Source organism: Cylas formicarius, unplaced genomic scaffold (assembly GCF_029955315.1).
Source record: "Cylas formicarius isolate icCylForm1 unplaced genomic scaffold, icCylForm1.1 PGA_scaffold_7__23_contigs__length_41026272, whole genome shotgun sequence".
Lineage (NCBI taxonomy): Eukaryota > Metazoa > Arthropoda > Insecta > Coleoptera > Brentidae > Cylas > Cylas formicarius.
Window position 1 is genome coordinate 32,154,176 of NW_026844352.1, and position 18,940 is coordinate 32,173,115.

An 18,940-nucleotide genomic window follows, 5' to 3' on the forward strand; every position below is an offset into this window, starting at 1 on the left:
TTTGGAGCCCTAAGTGTGTTGTAAATAGGATTGAAAGTTTACGGAGCAAATTTTTGAAATACCTCCCTTATAAAGAAAATCTTAACTTAATACCACAGGATTTAAACGACGTAAGAATGCATTATAAACTTTTAACATTGGATTATCGAAGAGAATTCACTGATATTCTTTTCTTGCATAAAATTTTTAATAGCCGTGTGGACTCCTCTGAGATATTGGCAAGAATTTCATTTAATTTAGTTAAGAAATTTAATTTAGAAACACCAATAACTATACGTATCCTGAGAGCTGCAATCCTTGACTGTTTAAACCTGGATTTCTTTACGATCTCACATGATTCCTTAAAGAAGACACTGACCGTTATCTGATTGGTAATTTTCTCCTGTTTTTACTTATTTAAAGTTTACCATATAATAAATAAATAAGTCAGAACCTTTTCATTTTTCTTTCTTTTCTTTTCATTCGGCTTCTCTGTGATAAGATTGGCGGTTTGATGCCCTTTTCAATCCAATATTTCAATTCATCGCATATATTTATTTCCTTTTTTCTTTTTTTATTATGTACTTTAATATTATGTACTTATATTTGGATTCTCAAGAGGGCACTTTAGCCTCTTTGTGTCTCAAAGAGCAAGTAATTTAATAAATAAATAAATATAGTATCAGCGGTGTTGTAGTAATTTTTTTAAAAATTCTTTCTGAAAGAACACAGAAAATTGAAGTAGGAAATGTGGTTAGTGAAGAAGCAAATGTAGAGTTTGGCGTTCCCCAAGGGACAGTTTTGGTCCCAGTATTGTTTATACTTTATATGAATAATTCATTTAACATAAAATCTCTTGGAGAACTAATATGCTTTGCGGACGACTCTGCTATAATCTACTGAGGTAAATCCTGGCAAGCACTTAAAAAAAAAGCCGAACATGACCTACAGCATATATTTGAATGGTTGAGTAACCATGTCTTAACCAGCAATTACAAAAAGAGTAATTTTATGCCTTATGGATGTTATTCCGACTCTCTCCCAGACTTCCAAGAACTGAATATCAAAATAAATGCGAATCATTCTGTGTAAATAAAATATAAAACTACAATCAAATTTTTAAGGATTATACTTGACTAACTAAACTAACCAAAACTAACCGCTTAAGATCTTTAATCAGAAAATTTAAAGAATTGAAAACATATTTTGAAATGTCGTACTTGAGAACCTTATATCTCGCACTTGTTCAACCACATTAACTTATCTTAGAACGCTAGAAATAACTCTAAAGTGGATATCAAAAATAATTTATGGCAAGAATCAACTATATGAAAGAAATAAGTTATTCTGAGAAAGTGAAATTTTAGATATTCAAGTAAAGCAAAGTATAGCAATGCGACAATATAAGAAAAAAGCAAACCATAAAGCATAATCATAACACCAGGCACAAAGTAGTAACAGGTTACCTTCCTCAAACCAACACCTCACTAGGACAAAGATTCTTTTTGTACTTAACCCCAAATATCCACAGTGAGCTACCGATTGAAATCGAAAATATGAATTCTTTAACTTTGTTTAAATCTCGACTAAACAAATGGCTACTATGTCAGGAGAGATCGAGAATTCATTAGCTGCTAATGAAAAAATATGGCTAGCTTAAAAAGTACGACAAAAAAAATAAACGTATCCAGAACTAGACTAAACTGTACCTGATCATGACAAACCAATGGCTAATAAATTTAATATAATTACATTCCAATCCAATCATTTTCATTTTAGTTTTCATTCAATTTGTTGTTGTTGTTGACTTTTCATTACCCTTTTGACTTTTGGTGTTATTTTAGTCTATTAATCAAATAATCCTAATTATTTTACTCCCGCTTCTAACTAATAATCTTTTGTTTTATTTTTTTAACGTATATTTTTTTTTTTGGTTATGTATTTACGGGAATTAGTATGAATAGCGTTATATTGTAGTCGTGATATTGTGGCTGATATTGATTGATAAGTAAACTTAAATAGCCGGATTGATCCGATCACTCCAGTGAGATACTATTAAAATATCATTCACATACAGTCATTAAAAACTTTTGCTATAGTGAATTTTCGTTACTTTTCGCTTTGACATATTGGGATCCATTCCATTAGCCCATCAGTCATCGGGGATGATAATTTTCTTTAATAACTTTAAGTCGTCAGCAAAGAGAAGAAATAAAGAATATTAAAGCAAGAGGCTCAAGTGGGACCCTAGAAGCGCACCAGATGGAACTAGATTTACATTGTTGTCATTATGATCCAAAATGCACAGTTCAATTCGAGTGGATTGGAACATAGGATACGTCGAATCACGATTCTGTCCAACGCAGATCGCTGATTGCGTTCAAATAGCAAAAAGACTTCATATTACGTAAACTCAAAACGTGACCGCTTAGGTACTCGCCATATCCAATAATTATAAATTCAATGCGGTCTTAAACGGTGTTTAATACGCACGAATAGGTGCCATTCCTTGGCCATATGCGTTTCGGGCCTAGCTAGCCGCCAGATCATGGCGATTACGCGATGTCGGAAGCCACAAGTCGTGTCGATAAATCATATCGATATCGAAAATTAAAGATGCGGAACCTCTGCCGGAGTCGTGATGCCGTCTGAGCAACGTTGCCACGTCCATGACATTGGGTCAGTCGAGAGTGGAAAAATAATTTTATTTATTTTCGATAAGAAACAACGTGAAATTATAAATTGCTCAATTTTGTCCTATCAGAAAAGCTATTTGGGTCTAATTTCCAATTTTAGCCGTTCCGAAACCGATTTGAAAGTATAACTAGGAAAGGAACGCAGCCCCCAGGGCCTTGGTAACTGCAAGGTTTCGATAACCATTATCGTCAATTAATCTAATAGATCTCCCGACCATTAAAATGTCGAAAAAAAAAAACGTTCGGCTTGAAAAGTCGCGGCCGTTAATGGCACCGATTCACGCGCAGAGGTCGCAGACGATCATTTCTACTTCTACATTCCGCGCAGTAGTTCTTTCCTCGTTTTATGGTAGCGCGTTATCGAGGCAAACTCATATAGCTATTAGCTTTAACAGGAAAACTGATACGCTTCAGGCGGCTATGACAATCTCGTAAACAAGGGCGAAGAAAGATTTTTTCTACTCCCGTCTGTAAAATACCTAATTACCACGTCAGTTTCGTTTCCCATGGATCCGAGCTACTTCGGACATTTCCGGGATTTTCCGTTCCCGGGTTTGGGAGCAATCGGATATTTTGACGTTTGTCAATTCTGACGGTCATGTCAGTGAATGTATTCGTGTTGTTTCGTGAAACTGTACCCAAAAACTAACAGTCGTAGAAAATGTATAGTATGCAACACGTTCGGTAATAGTATATTATGCAACAAGTGCGGTAAACGGCTTTTTATTTACGAGTTTATTTGACACGAGCGGTGCGTAGCAGAGCGAGTGTTTAATAAACGAATGACTTAAAAAGTTTACCGAACGTGTTGCATACTATAATTTTTCTACGACCTTTAGTTTTTGGGTACATTTTCGCAAAACAACACCAATACATTGACTGACATGACCGTAAAGTGGTAAAGTGATGTTTCCCGCACGCTAGAGCGGTTTATTAAACACTCGCTCCGCTGCGACCCACCCGCGTTAAATGAACTCGTGAGTCAAATGCCATTTACTGCACTTGTTGTTAAATTTTACACACTAATCTACTTTTTGAGCAATTTTACTTTTAAACAGCGATCTCCTTCCACTCGCACTATTTCTCTGAAAATTTAATGGGATCTGGGCATATTTTGGCGAAACCCTGCCGAAAAAATGCCACGTTGAAATGGGAAACTGTCGAATTGTTAAACTGGCAGCGGACATGTTGAACTGCGCAGAGTCTTATTATTCGGTTTTCGGTATTATTGATTTAAAGTGAGTTTTGAAAACTAACGAATAGGGCTGCTCACAAGGAGACAAATATCCCGCTTTTTTCAATAACGCGATGACAAGGTGGCGTGACTAATTTCCTAATCTAAGATCTGCATCTGCATCAGAATTAATTAATTTTGAATGGAAATGGGTCGTTTCACGGCTATATATGTTGAGAATTTTTTTCAATTAGCATGTGGGGAGAACCATTAAATTTTATTTATTTCCAAATTAGCGTGATTACTTTTTGAATATTTTAAACAAAATTATTCTTTTTTACAGAATTAAGCGTTGCGTTGTTGGTTGCCTGGCGTTTTGGCGGACTTTTTATTTGTTGTTAATCATTAGACAAAAGGTTTCTCCTCATTAGTCCTGCCACATCTTCTGCCACGGACAGAATTTTTTCGATAATGGCGAGACGAAAGAAACCGGATTTTCAATGAATAAAAAACAAACTTACATAGGTATGGTAAAAGGTAGGGATCGCTTAGTTCCATTATTATTCAAATGACTTAAACCGTATTCATATACCTTATAAACAATATGTGACTCTTCAAGGTTTGTCTTGATCACAAATTTTTATTTTAAAATAAGCTTATTTTTGTTTTCTAAAGAGGGGTGTAATTTTACATCTAAATTTCTTGACCAGGCGCTTACCATGACTAAATGAGGAATCGTTAATTCCCAATTTACCAAGGACAAAAGAATGTTGTTATGGACAATGCTTCCTATCATTCTTGTCAATTTAAATATTCAGTGAAATTGTAGAAAAATGCCGAAATTCATGATTGGTTGCTCGAAAAAAACATTTTCTTTGACGACTCGTACTTGAAATCAGTGCTGCTGGTAGTCGCCCACTCATACAGAAATAAGTATGACAAATACAAAATTGTAGAAATAACTGAGAGTGAGCTTAACCTTATCGAGATGGTATGGAATCAAGTCAAACGATATGTCACAATGAACAATTCCGATTTCAATACAGAAAATGTTCGTTCGTTAATAGATGACGCATTTCAACATGTTACTGAACAAAATTGTTGTAATTATATTCAACATGTCATGAAAAGACAACGTGGATGAACTTATAATTAGCGTGAATTCTGGCGATAGTTCTGAGAGCGATATTGACATTTCAGATCTCGACCAAGTATGAAAAATTTCACTGATGTACATAAAAATTAGGTTTAATAAAATTGTTGAGATAAAACTTGAACCCGAACGAAGATTCCACACTGTATTCTCTGTGTCCATACTGCTGGTGTTGCACAAGCTGCCATTTTAGAGTGTGCGTTCCAACAGATAGATCATCCTCCTTATAGTCCAGATATGGCCCCCAACGACTATTATTTGTTTGGATATTTGAAAAAGGACTTACGTGGACGGCGGTTTAACGACGAAGTTGAGTTAAAAGAGACTGTTTTAACTCATTTTGCAGACAAACCAAAAGAATATTTTTTTAAACGGATTAAGTTGTTAATAAAGAGATATATAATAAGTGTATTGAAGTTAAGGGGGATTGAAAAATAATAAAACATTGTTACTCTACTTTGTTTCTTTCATATTCAGGTCGGGAAATTTTGGCGCTGCCCGTATATAATAGATACGGGAAAACTACATGCCTGTCGATTTTTGTCAAATCCCCCGTCGTAAGGCGTTGTCAGATTTTGCCTTGCCCTGTGTTTGACCTAATTGCCGTGATTAATTTTGTTTTCTGTAAGAAATTGTTATTTATTTTTTAACATCAATAAACCTGCTCTCGAGTTATTAACAAATACATTTTCCGCGCTTTTCGGAGACGCGAGTACAAGCGCCGGTCGGTAAAAGTGAACCGTTGCAGGAAGAACTGCGAAATATATTCTGGGGTTAATTAACGAAACATAATAGAGCGTGACTCGACGCTGAACGCGAGCTCACAATCACCTTGCCTTCGATAATTGAACGAAATGTATTCCAAGACCGATGGTCGTACCGAACGTTTCGTAGTCGTTTTGTTGGAAATTAATTTTAAACTTCTACGAAGCGGTTTACAGGAAGAGTTATTCGCCAACGGGGTAGGCAACCGACAATAGAGCCGAGTTAGTAGGGCCGCTGTACTGTACCAGGAGTATCGAAAACAATACTACTCACTATTATTCTTATGCTTAACTGTCGAACAGGCTTATTATTTTCAAATAAAAGCACCTGCGGATAATAACGAAACTACGTATTGTAAGCATTAACGTGCCGGTTGATTTCGTATTTAACGACGGAATGACCTACCTAATAGCGAACGCTAGAAAAGCATCTAGTTGTTTACTTCGTTGTTTTGTAAAGCAATTAATAGGAACGAAGGAAAGAAAATAAGTTTACGAATGAGGAATTTTGGTGTACATTATGAAGGAATTCCAGATTAATCTCTAAGAATTCCACAGGAATTCCAAGGAATTATACACTCTGCGGTTCGACCTTCGTACTATTATTAAAATTTGAACTATGTTGGACATTTTAAATTTGATATTCTGTTTTCCGAGGCGGTGTTATGTTCTCCAATTATTTGCGCGCAAAACAAACGCCTATCGCTCAATGGCGGTTGTTTATATATCACACTCCGGTCGTAGTGTGTGAAAAAATTTTTCGGTCACACTCTCGCAGCGTCAATCTTCAAACTTTCGTTTTTCTGATATAAAAAAATTACACGAGCGTAGGTATATCGGTTTTAATCTAACCTAACGCGTTCTAATATACTGTCAGGCGCCAGGAATTGATTTGAAAGTGTCCTTTTTCTCGCGCCATAGGCGTAACATTTAATTCGTAACAGATCTTCTTATTTATATAATTATTAGAGCTGTTATGAAGCAATCTAATTTTTCCGATGTTTTGACCAATGACGTTGTCTTGAAAAGATACCCGACGATGATAGACACCTGCAGTCCTCAATTGTTACGTATTATTTAAAACTTTAAAAACCCATGATAGTAAGTCTAACTCTTAAAAATTAATAAAAGAAACTATTCAGAACTGTAAAACTGGCTATTATAACGTTTTTGGGTTACTTGATTAACTTTGCCTACTGTTTATTATTCCAAAACCGCAGCCCCTTATAGAACACCCTGTCGAGCAGGCCCTTACCCGTAACCATTCCAGAACCGTCCTAGGAATTTATCTACTATGGAACAAGCGGGATTCAAAATTAGTTCAAAGTAACAATTTATTAATTTTTCAAAGAAACTTCCACAGGCCACTGTAATACTTTTTATAAAACAAGCTCCGAAGTAAAAAGTGTAACTATTTATTACGTTCTATTTCATTACATTTCCACATAGTATCATTATTAATATACAAAATATTAAATATAATGATAACAAAGTATCAGTCACTTAAAAAGTCGTCACTAACCAACTAGTTTAATGGTCAACTTCGCCACTAATCGTTCTCGATCAATATTTTCTTTTTTTATTACTCGTTTTTCACAGTTAGACCAGTTTACTGATATTTTAGCTACTTCTTGCCAAATTACGGTTATCACTAAGTTTTGGTGGTGTTATTTCTTCTTATAGGCGCTTTCAACTCAGACCAAATCATCTCAATCGGGTTAAATACACAATGATAAGGGGGTATTCTGAAGATTTCATGTGCGTTTTGTTGTGCTGTCGAACCGCGAATATCATCTATAGTTTGTTGTTATTTACAAATAGAAAAAACAATGTAGAAGACACAAAAATACAAGAAGAGCAATATTGTTAATCGACCAACACACCAAACAAAAATCAGGATCAAAGCTCGAGAATCAGATATATAAATACGTACTTCCTGGAAGCATCACAGTCAAATACCTCCGTAATATATACGAACATATTGCATTTGAGATTAAACTCTTAAGAGCGGTACATATCACCTAATGTTAAAATAAACGCTTCAACTGATTCGAAAATCCCTCGCAACATCAATGCTTAACCTAATTTAAAACGGTCCATTTACGTTTGAAATAAAAATTTAAATTTTATATTCGTTACGGTCCATCTCAGGCAAGAGCCACTTAATGCAGAATAAACATCTGTTGGTGTGAGTTTTACCACGGTCCTGCGCAGGTCCGTACTGTAACGTCAAAGCAATAAATGCGCAATATTTTTGGTGGCACAGGCAAAGGAGATAAAGAAAGGCGCGGCGCGGTACGCCACTGCTCAGCCCGCCGGAGAAAAACGATACACTTTTTTTTTTAAACAGAACAAAAGTAAGTAAATTGTTCAGGATTACGTAAGCGTGTCGGAAATTACCCGGGTCATATTTGGAAGTGATCGTTTCCGCGTTGATTTGGCGTTTCATGCAGAAATTTGCCCATACATTCCAACAGGTTGGGTTTTTTTTTTTTAATTAAACGGAGAAAGACGATAAGGGTGCTACGATGAAAGTAAACGTATATATAGTACACTTGCGATGGGTTTGGGTTCAGTATACGGCCGTGGCTTTCAGTATCGGAAACATGAGGGTCTTTGTAAGTGCGTAACGTCGACTGGCGCCTGGTGGTACCTCTGCCATTTCTCTTCCAGATTGTTCTATGCGTTCTAAGTGTAGCCTCCTGCGAGTTTGATGCTGTCCATCAGAGATCAAAGCGAGGATTTCACGATGTAAAGACCATTCACGTCCCCAAACCGTACCCGGTCTACATACCCAAGCCGTACCCTGTGGTTAAACACGTCCCTATCAAAGTGAAGGTGAGATACGTCGCTCAACCAATCCTGGTTTCCTTAGAACCCACAGTTCTCTTTAGGTTCCAGTTAAAATCACTGTACCCAAGCCTTACAAGGTAGAGGTACCCAAACCATACCCAGTAACGGTTGAGAAACAGGTGCCTGTACCGGTGGAAAGAAGAGTGCCTTATCCCGTTAAGGTTCCTATTCATGTACCCTATGCGGTCAAAGTACCTTATCCGGTACCCAAACCGTATCCCGTCACCATTGAAAATTCGTATCCCGTCAAGGTACCGTATCCGGTCGTCATCGAAAATAAGGTACCGGTGGTGATCGGCAGCAGCCACCACGGTTTCGACCATGGGTGGTGATTTAGGTGAGTGCTCGGATGACTGGTACCGAACGTACCGCCAAAGAAATAAAAAGAATTTCCTTTGGTTCCTTATTATTGCCAACGCACAAAAAAAACTGTCTACCAAAATGCAGACTCCATTTTATTTACAAAAAAAATGTTGTTTCATTCGCAGTATTCACCACCTCTTGTTAAAAAAAACGCTTTGCTAAAATCTTAAGAAATTTTCCCATTCACAGTGAAATATTATTTAACTTGAGCTATATATTGGGTTGCCTATCTTCCTAACCGAATTCTGCTTCTACACGGTGTGCAACATATATTTCTGGGTTTTTTTAAACGGTGGCTTTATTTCAGGTACTCGCTGACCTTTTACGCTTTGCGGGGATGAATTTTATAGTCGTAGTGCAGTGATTTTGTTACGAAACTGTGTACATATTGTTAAAATAAACGTATTTTATTACAAAACTTTCGTTTGCGTATTCAGAGCAGCTGTGCTACATTGAAGACATTATCTGATTTACAATGCACCTTCGCTTCCTTCAACTTGGCGCAAAAGTCCTCCAGTTCCGCGTTTTGAGGTAAGTTTTCTCGCCCGAAAGAGACTTTCTTCAGTTTCGGCAGTTTGGCGGTCAATTCCTTCGCGTCTATTTGATTCGCCGACTCCCACGGTAGTCCTAGGACTTTCAAGCTGTCGCCCATCACCTCGAACGTTGTCAAATCGATCTTCAAAGGGTTCCCGTAGAGGCCCAGCTCCTTGATCTTCTTCAGCGGTTCGAAAACTTTCGCCGCTAGTGAGGTTATGTTGTTATTCGTCAGGTCTAAGCGGACCACGCTAGTGGCTCGTTCGAAAGCATCTTCCGCGACTTCTTGGATTCCGTTGCCTGCGAGGTTTACCTGTTTAAGGGTAGCAGGGCCGTCGAACCAATCTTTGGTGACGTGCAGTGTCGCTAGTTGCACCTTCGACAGGACGAGGGTGGAGAGGTTCCTAAACGACTTCAAGGAGTTGGGGTTAACGGTAACGTTGTCGTCGTCGAGAAGTACCAGGTTCTTGACTGATGAGAACTTCAATGCGAAGGTGTCCTCGATGGTCGGAAATTTCGATTTGATGACTATTAGGTCGGTGAGGTTTAGTGTCGGTTCGAATGTTTCTACTGCGGAATCGCGGATCGTGATTTTTTGAGCCTAAAAACACCATCTTCGAAGAATTGGAGGAGTATGAGCAGTTACCAGACGTAAACAGGACAAGAAATGTCGCTTTTAAATTCCGCCAACATTGTAGCGTGTCTCTTTTCAATTCAGAGTTTTAGGATTTATGATTTTTTAATTGTTAAAAAAGTTTGCTTAGGGTCAAGTGTTGATTATTGTTTGGGGTCTTCAAATGTTGGAAGCAGGGAAGTATTCTTTGTAAAATATGTTTACATTGTCTAATTTCAGATTCTTCATCAAGTGTTAATGATTTGTAAGTTATAGAAATACTGACATATCAGACAGGCACATATTTAGGAAAGGTTCCACGCATGCTCAAATCCAAATCCTAAATTAGCTGAAACACTGTTATTGATTCGGTGTTGGAACGAACCTAAACAAACTTTTAAAAGTTTTAGACTGTATCGGGTCGGTTAACAAACAGAAAGGAAGGAAGAATTTTTAGTGGCAATAACACCAAAATCCACTTCATTTGCAAAAATCGAAAAAACTGGAAGTTTGATATGAATCTCATTCGCCATTTCCTTGTCTTGTCAAAAATACGTAAAAATACAAACAACAAAAAGTATACGTCGTTCGTTCTTGTCCTGCTTATGGTAGAGTGACCGTCCGCTCACCTTGGGGAAGAGGCTCAAAGTACTAACGCCTATCGCTCCTGTACAGTTTTGCAATTCAATTCTCTTTACGTTTTCATTTGGGGTTTTCTGGTGACGCTGCCTAAGCGGCTCGTCGCTTAACGATTGGCGGTGGAACTTGGCGGTGTCGGAGGCCTTCTTCGACGAATGCCGGCCGGAATACACTCCCGATACGATCAAGGCGACCGTTAATAACGCAAAATCCAATTTGGACATTTTCGTTTATAGTTTGAGATGTTTGTCTTTGTGGTGTACTGACGGGTATTGCGCGAGATGTCTTATCGCCTATATTGTTTTGTTTTGCTGGGATATGCCTGCAGATAAGCGTTTGTTGTGTCTTTTTTTGTCTCTTGGGACACCTCTCGAAGTCGTGTTAAAACATTCGGGTTCGTTGACGCCACCAAGGCCAAAATATATCGAAAATGAGTGCGTTACAAATGAATAATAATGTTAGTACTCGGGATTTATTTTAAAATTACAGGAAAAAACATGTGCCGGTGATATGATTTGATTCTGGTTGTCAAAATTTTTCATTTATTTTTGTTACCAAACATTTTTAGCATCGATTATCGGTATTAATTTGACAATTTTCGAATAATATTAACACTTTTAATGTAACATATTTATTCTAACAGTAGTGTACGGAGTGGCCCGTTTAAGAGGGGCCTATACCTTATCTCGAAACCTACGGGGGTTACAAAAGAAATTTAAATACAAAAGTTGTATCTATTAAAATGACCTTTTTTTTATTTTCCTAATAGTCACTTTTTTATATACAGTGCTTTTCTTCAGGCAATGATCAAATTTAAAATATTTTCTTAAAATATAGTACGGGTCTCTGACTTACCGTTTTGGATTAATTAACAATTATTTTCTAATAATACATAAATTCTTTTACATTCATAATTTAAGAATCTTGTAAATAAGGTCTTTAAATGAAAAAAAACTTTACAAAAATGTCCATATTCTTAATAATATAGACCACAAAAATATATAGAAACCTGCCTGTTGAAATACACAAACACAAAATTGATGATATTGTTAATCTTGACCTTTTTGACATAATCATCGCAGTAGTTTTAAAAACAATAGTAGTTCCGTGTCGTGGTAATATGGTAATGCTTTTTTGACAGGTATCAGTGTATTATAATATTTTAAGCTTATTTTTTTGGGCTTGAGTTAAGTCTATTTTGTATAACGTATACCAAGGATGAAAAATTATAGAGCCAAATTTCTCCATGGGCGATTGCCAGGAAAAAAATATTTACCCAAAATATACCAGCAGTTTCGAACGAATGGCAGTGTTTTAGAGAAAAAAAGTAGGAACAGAACGGTTTTAGATGAAAATATGCAGCTAGATATTCCTCTGCTTTTTGAAAATACTCCAGAGACCTCTCAGCTGTAGACGTAAGACGAAACCACACTTCAAACATGTTTAAAATTACCAGAAGCAGATTTTAACTTTAAGACTCGAAATTTGCAGGATAATGATGGATAGGCATTTTTTAGATAACATATTTCAAAATATAATTTGGGTCGATGAATCAATATTTACAACTTCCGTGGTATTATTTAATAGAAAAAATACACATTAATGGAGTTTAGAAGATGAAAAATGTGTTTTTGAAGTAAACCAGCAGCGGCCATGATCCGCGAAAGTATGGTGCGCAATTTGGAGCAAAATTTAACATTCGTACCATATTTAAACTTATTAACGAATGTAATTCGGTCTCTTATACATAATAATATTCCCCAAAGACAGCATTCGAATTTAATTTGGCAGCATCAGAGACCGGATTTGACAGGCGGAACCATCCCCTGGCCAGCGAGGAGAACAGAGTTGACCCCGATTGACTTTTTTTTGTGGGCCGCATTGAAAGATATGGTTTACAAAGTTAAACCGCCAAGTGCAGCAACGAGTTCGCGCGGCAATACACTATCTCGATGAAACGAACTACGTCTCAACCATTACCATTTAGAAAAAGGATATACTAATTAATTAATTTTACTTGTAAATTTTTTACGTAGAAATAAGTAATTTGCAAAATTTGACAACATTGTGTAAAGCTTAATATTCAGTTTTTAATATGACTTCGCTCTAAAACGGTTGTGAGCAAGTTGATAAGGAACTAATTCCCTGTTTCATATCTTAAATATTTAAATCTTATACCCAGTTGTTAATTTTATCTGCCAATTAAGAGAAAATGGTAAGTCAGAGACCCGTACTATATTATATTATTGAAATTGCTATTAAAGTGGAAAATCCAATAATATACAGGGTGTCTCATTTAAGAAAATTGAGAAAAGTATCATTTTTCGAAACGTGCAAACACCACGTATTTTAAGAAAATATTATTTTCGTAAAAATAATAGACGAAAAAAAATTTAAAAAGTTACTAATCAACCCAACAATGATGGTTTAAACATAACCCGAATTCTGAAGATGATCGCTAACAAGTTCGAAATGGTGCATCACAGACTCATATTCAAATATGTATATATCGTTGAATTTGTCTTTGAAGGGACTATCCAAAAATGCAATAAAATTGGAGTGTTCTATTTAAAAAATGTAACTTTGTTTTACCACTCTGTATATAAAAAAGTGACGATTAGGAAAATAAAAAAAATAAAGGTCATTTTAATAGAAAGAACTTTTGTATTTCATTTTTTCTTGCAACCCCCGTAGGCCCCTATTAAACGGGCCACACATGGTTTGTAAAAATTAGTAGTCAATTGCGAAAAACAGTTTTCCGGAATTAACAATAATTTTCTCTGCGATTTCTCATGAACTTTTAATCTTTTGTTGACTTTTGGTTTTACGATATTTATTCATATTGAATAACGAATACCGCTTTCGAAAAAATAAAATAAAATAAATTTTCGCCAATGATAAATAAACATTTTTTGGTTAGTTTGCATTCGGCAAAAAAATGTTTTTTTTTCTTCAAACTTTATAAATTTTCGATAACGTCTTTGTAGAAATAAAAGTATTTAGGTACTGATGTATTTAAAAGCGCAAACTCACCAATTTCCACGGAGTCTAGAGGCGTTTACGTAGTCCGTAGCACCAAAGACAACGACTGAGCATTCTTGAGAAATGCATTCCAGTTTATATTATCCCTTCTAGGTGGATTTTTAACCAGATTACGCAATTTTTTATCCCACCAAATGAAAGTCAGTAATTTTTCCTTTCGATTTATTGACAAAAAATGCGAAAAATTTACATCTATCACAGGTTAAAATTATAAGCTCACGAAAATGCTGAAATTTTTGGCAACACTCGGATCCGAATAGAAAACTCCCTGCGTCCTGGGTCAAGGCTATTCTATTGGACCCGTCGCCACTGCTTAATGGCCGTACCCGCCCCCGAACCCTCCGGAAATGCTTTCGTGACCTCCCAACTCGATACCGCTCCCGAATCCACCACCCAAGTCGTGACTTCCTCCGAAATCGCCTCCGAATCCACCTCCGAAATCATGACCTCCACCCAAACCGCTTCCAAAACCTTCCCCGTGTCCTCCGTGGACGATAACTGGTACCGGCTTCTTGACCACGTTAATTTCGGGTACGTGAACCGGCACCGGCTTGTGTACGGGTACTGGGTACGGTTTGGGTATGTGAACAGGTACTTTTACCGAAACGGGTACCTTGTACGGTACCTTTACGGGCACCGGGACGTCTTTGTATACTTTGACAGGGTACGGCTTTTCTACGGGTACCGGGTACGGCTTGGCTACTGGTACGGGATAAGGTTTGTCTACTTTGACGGCCACGGGTACTTTGACTGGATACGGTACCGTTTTTTCCACTTTGACAGGTACCGGTACCGGATGCGGTACATGAACTTGTTTGTGTAAGGTTATGTGGGTGATTTTACCGTCGTCGCCTCCGAAACCGCCGCCAAGTCCTCCACCGAGGCCGCCTCCAAAGCCTCCGTGGTCTCCACCTCCTACGGAAAGACCTGCACCGCCGTGTCCGCCGCCTCCGCCGAATGATAAACTGCCTCCGTGGCCCCCAAAGTCACCCAGCTCGAAGAGGCCTCGCTTCTTCTTCGAGGCGTCCTCGGCACCCATTGCCGTCGAAGCCAGCAGCAAACAACAAACCTAAATTGACAGTGGATAGAATAGATTTTGATTTAACCCGTACCGGATTTAAAATTAAAAAAATATTTACTTTTTAATTTAAAATTCATCAAATTCACCCTTACTGCAAGCAAACAATTTCATAATAGTACTTCATACTGTAGGCCACAATATCTTTAAAAACTCAAAAATGGCTGCTGAGGGGTCGATTTGAGAAAATGATTATTAAATATTAATTAATATGGCAAAACAGTAGTAAGTTCGGGTAGTTTCAGCGTCATGTTGCAGGGCAGTCATTATAATAATTATCGAATCAACTATATTTAAGTAATATGAGTTTATGAATAAACACATATTTACATAAATCCGAAAAGGATTCCAAAGCGAATTTTATTTTTTTCAGAGGGCGCTGTTTTTCACTTACCAAAAATTTCATCTCGCAATCGTTTAAAAGGCCGTGAAGAAGCAACTGATGTTGGTTTTGGTGGGCTCAAGACGGTATATATACGATGCCATCCTCCCCTGTTGGAGTGATAGTACTTTCTCTCCCTCTGCCGGCTATTCAGCTAAACGCTGTGTAATTTGTACGCAATATTTTTTCGGTGCGCAGAATTACATAAAACGTATTGTTTTTGATTGCACGGAAAACAAACTACTTCGTATACCGTCATTATTTTGTCATGTGGAAATCTGAGGTTCTCTTTATGATTATTCGTTCAAACGTAATTAATGTGTCGCCAATGTGTGTCGTGAATGAAAACAATAATAAAAGTAACTGGTCAAAAAGGCAATTCCTTAATAAATCCGCAAATTTTGCGAATCTTATTTTTTTTTGGTAAAAGTTATTTCCTAGAGTACGCATACGAATTTCCAGCGAATTTAAGAATAAATAAACAATTTAAACTGTTAAACAAAACAACTGAAAGCACGATGCCGGTATTCGGTGACATCTGTGTTTGATATTCCATGATTCGTCGACAACGAACCGGCTAAACGCAGGTTTTTCTATGGTTTCCTGGTCGGTTTTGCTATTGGCACTCGGAGGGCGCCAGAATCGATTGTTATTTGCTATTATGCATTGAGAGATATTCCTGCCTTGCGTTTCACGTTCGTTGGTGCATTGATGACTAAAACAAATGATCCCAAATTGCAGGTTGACCTAAAATACTATTGCACTTTTTGTTGTAGCAAAGTTTTGGTTGTTCCCTATTTATGTTATTGGTGTTTCGCTTACTTTCTTAGAAGGGTAATAGTATATTATGCGAAAATTGTGAAGCGAGTGCTTGATAAACAAGTGAGTTAAAAAGTTTGCCAGACGTGTTGCATACTATACTTTATATAGGACCATTAGCTCTTGGGTACATTTTTGCAAAACAATACGAATATATTCACTGAGTGACGTGTGGACCTCTAGAATTGACAGTCGTCAAAATTCAAGCCGTGGGTAACATAACCGGGTATTTTAAAGAAGGGAAATAGAAAAAAAATATATAAATTTATTCGCAATGTTTGCAAATTGCGTTAAAATTGCGTTTTGTGTTTTTTTTTATTGTTGGGCATTATTCATTTATAGTTGTTCGCGTCGAAATAAATTATATTAGCAGAAATGTAGAAAAAATAAACTTTATTGATAAAAAACGCTTAATACTACCGACTAGGTGGCGAGTTATTCAACATCAACAATTCATAACTCCAGAATAATAACCACTTCCCCGTTCGATTACCAGGGGTGGGGCAAGTCGATGTGGTGGCCGTGATGGCCGTGATGATGTACGTGCTCAACTTGTTGGTGGTGTAAGTGTACCGGTTCTATGTGCGTGTGGATCGCCACGGGTACTTTTTCTTTTATGATGATCGGATGTGGTACCGGAACGGGCACCTTCTTGACTATATGCACCGGCACTGGCACCGGTTCCTCCACTTTGTAAGGGGCTGGTACTTTTATTTCTACTGGTACCTTAACTGGTACCGGAACCGGTTTGTCGACTCGCACCGGAACGTCTTTGAATACTTTCACTTCGTACGGTCTGGGTACGTGGACCGGGTATGGACGATCAACCGGGACATCCACAGGCTGAGGAACCCTTATCGTAACCCTTCTCTCCACGGGTACTTGGTACGGACGTGGTACAGGGATTCCGATCCTATGTAGAACAGTAACGTGTCGCTGGACGGCGTGGCCGAGATGATAATGGGGCTCATTGGCGTGGATATCTGGACCTCCGACTGCTCCAGGTCCAATACCACCCAAACCGCCGCCTCCTCCGACTCCTAGAGCGTTACCTAAACCGTCACCACCCAGACCGGCTCCGCCAATAAGACCTGAACCTCCACCTAAGCCTCCTAAAATGCCTACACTTCCGGAGGCGAGACTTCCAGGCCCGGAGATGATGCCTCCAGGTCCGGACGTTTCTATGGGAGGTGACGGAAGGCTGATTCCTCCGAAACCACCGCCGATGGCTGCACCAGAAGACACGACTGGGACGTCGGCGTGTCCGTTGCCAACTTCTAGGCTTCCAGACGCCAGGGTGTGCTGGCCGGTTAGGATACCACGTTTGATTTTCTTCGACACGTTAATATCTCCGGCCAGGGTTGTGGCCACGCCCAGAAGAAGAACGAACGCCTGCAACGTTTTGTTTAACAGAAAAGAATTCCTTTTTATCTGTATTTACTTACAATCGTCTTCATGATGCCAAACGGGTACGTCGAGGATCAAAACACGGAAACTGTTCGATCGAATATGCGCCGTGTTGTTTTTATATCAAAAATCGTTTTATTCGTGGGGATTTTTGTTAATTTTTTCATAATAGTTCGGCTTTCTATATTCAAATAAGTCGCATTTTTGTATTCAAATGTGGCCGAATTTTATCGGGGACGTTACGTAAATTTCAAAGCTTCTCTCGGAAGATTCGTGTCGTGATGTTGAATGAAAGTGAAAAGAGCGATTTAGTTTTATGAGCTTATTAATTGCGTTAATAAACACAACGCCACGGTTTCTTTTGGATCCGCCCTTGTTGCATCTATTCCCACCAGTATCAGGTTATCTAAAAGTTTGTTTTCTAGGCACCACAGGGTACTGTTAAATATGATTTGAAAATGTATATGTTCATTATCAAAAATAACAAAAACTGGTTGTGTAGGATTAGGTGGCGCACATACGCCAATACGTAAAAGTACCTGACCATCTATTAAGTCGGTCGATCATGTAGCCCTTCGAAGTACATATTTTAATGATCCCCATTTTAAAAAAGCAGTTACTCTTGGGAATCATTGCCAATAGGTGAAATTATAATACCAAATTCTTAAAAGAGAACAATAGGAGATATCGACAACTTCCACTCGGATAACCTGAATATACGTTACCACTTCCTATTAATGATAAATATCTCAATCGCTTGAAGTTCGTAGCTAGAACCATATGTGGTTTTTTAGACCCGCGTGGCTTGTAATTTTCTTTGTTCCAAAACTAATTTGGCTCGTTTCCCGAATCGGGTGATGGTATCATCCAGACCCTTTTCACGGTAGCATCCTCTTGAGACCCAATATGCTTTTCACCACTCCCTGAGAAACTGGCCAACAAGGCCAAACAAACCAGTAAAAAACCTCATAGTGCCCATAGGTTCCGTACCGGGTTCAGTTGTATTTTTTACATTTTATAATAAACCTGCAAGATCCTTTTGGTAATTGAATATAATAGCAACTACTAAAGTACTAATAATTGATGCGCCTGAACGACATTTTCGTCGAGAAAGAGGTGATTTTTCAGGCATGCTTCTAAATTTTACATATAACCTGCCCAGAAGATTTAACTATATTTGGGAAAATACTGACATAAAAAACCTACATCTAAACTGTAATCTATTGAATTGACTGATTGACTTTAGGTATTCGTTGGTTTGAAATGACAAATTACCCCGCATGGGCATAATGAATGACCTACTCAATTTTTTTTTCGTCGTCGCTTAAGTTCCTGTATTATCAACAGAGCCTATATATATATATATATATATATATATATATATATATATATATATATATATATATATATATATATATATATATATATATTTAAATTCAAGTAA

General features: G+C 37.6%; 3 protein-coding genes across 3 annotated transcripts; 1 reads left to right on the top strand and 2 right to left on the bottom strand.

Annotated features, from left to right (window-relative positions):
* The first annotated feature begins 8,372 nt into the window (after positions 1-8,372).
* LOC132705121 (uncharacterized) lies at positions 8,373-8,951 on the top strand. Its single transcript, XM_060675554.1, has 3 exons — positions 8,373-8,384; positions 8,440-8,604; positions 8,661-8,951. Exons 1-3 carry the CDS (start codon positions 8,373-8,375, stop codon positions 8,949-8,951), a joined length of 468 nt encoding a protein of 155 aa, XP_060531537.1.
* A 14-nt stretch (positions 8,952-8,965) lies between these two features.
* Positions 8,966-11,022, bottom strand: LOC132705713 (leucine-rich repeat-containing protein 15-like). The gene is made up of 2 exons (XM_060676518.1): positions 10,759-11,022; positions 8,966-10,117 (listed from the first exon to the last, which is right to left on the bottom strand). Exons 1-2 carry the CDS (start codon positions 10,990-10,992, stop codon positions 9,416-9,418), a joined length of 936 nt encoding a protein of 311 aa, XP_060532501.1. The 5' UTR covers positions 10,993-11,022; the 3' UTR covers positions 8,966-9,415.
* A 2,953-nt stretch (positions 11,023-13,975) lies between these two features.
* On the bottom strand, positions 13,976-17,579 carry LOC132705122 (uncharacterized). The gene is made up of 5 exons (XM_060675555.1): positions 17,535-17,579; positions 16,583-17,481; positions 15,793-15,985; positions 15,283-15,327; positions 13,976-14,879 (listed from the first exon to the last, which is right to left on the bottom strand). Exons 1-5 carry the CDS (start codon positions 17,544-17,546, stop codon positions 14,124-14,126), a joined length of 1,905 nt encoding a protein of 634 aa, XP_060531538.1. The 5' UTR covers positions 17,547-17,579; the 3' UTR covers positions 13,976-14,123.
* Between the last annotated feature and the right edge of the window lie 1,361 nt (positions 17,580-18,940).

Coding starts and splice junctions, on each gene's coding strand:
- LOC132705122 (XM_060675555.1), bottom strand. Junction 15,986..16,582: donor ATCGACTTGCCCCACCCCTG/GTAATCGAACGG, acceptor CATTTGTTTTAG/TCATCAATGCACCAACGAAC. Junction 14,880..15,282: donor ATTGCGAGATGAAATTTTTG/GTAAGTGAAAAA, acceptor CTGTCAATTTAG/GTTTGTTGTTTGCTGCTGGC.
- LOC132705713 (XM_060676518.1), bottom strand. CDS start 10,992: ATGTCCAAATTGGATTTTGCGTTATTAACGGTCGCCTTGATCGTATCG. Junction 10,118..10,758: donor CTTTGAGCCTCTTCCCCAAG/GTGAGCGGACGG, acceptor TGGTGTTTTTAG/GCTCAAAAAATCACGATCCG.
- LOC132705121 (XM_060675554.1), top strand. Junction 8,605..8,660: donor ACGTCCCTATCAAAGTGAAG/GTGAGATACGTC, acceptor AGTTCTCTTTAG/GTTCCAGTTAAAATCACTGT.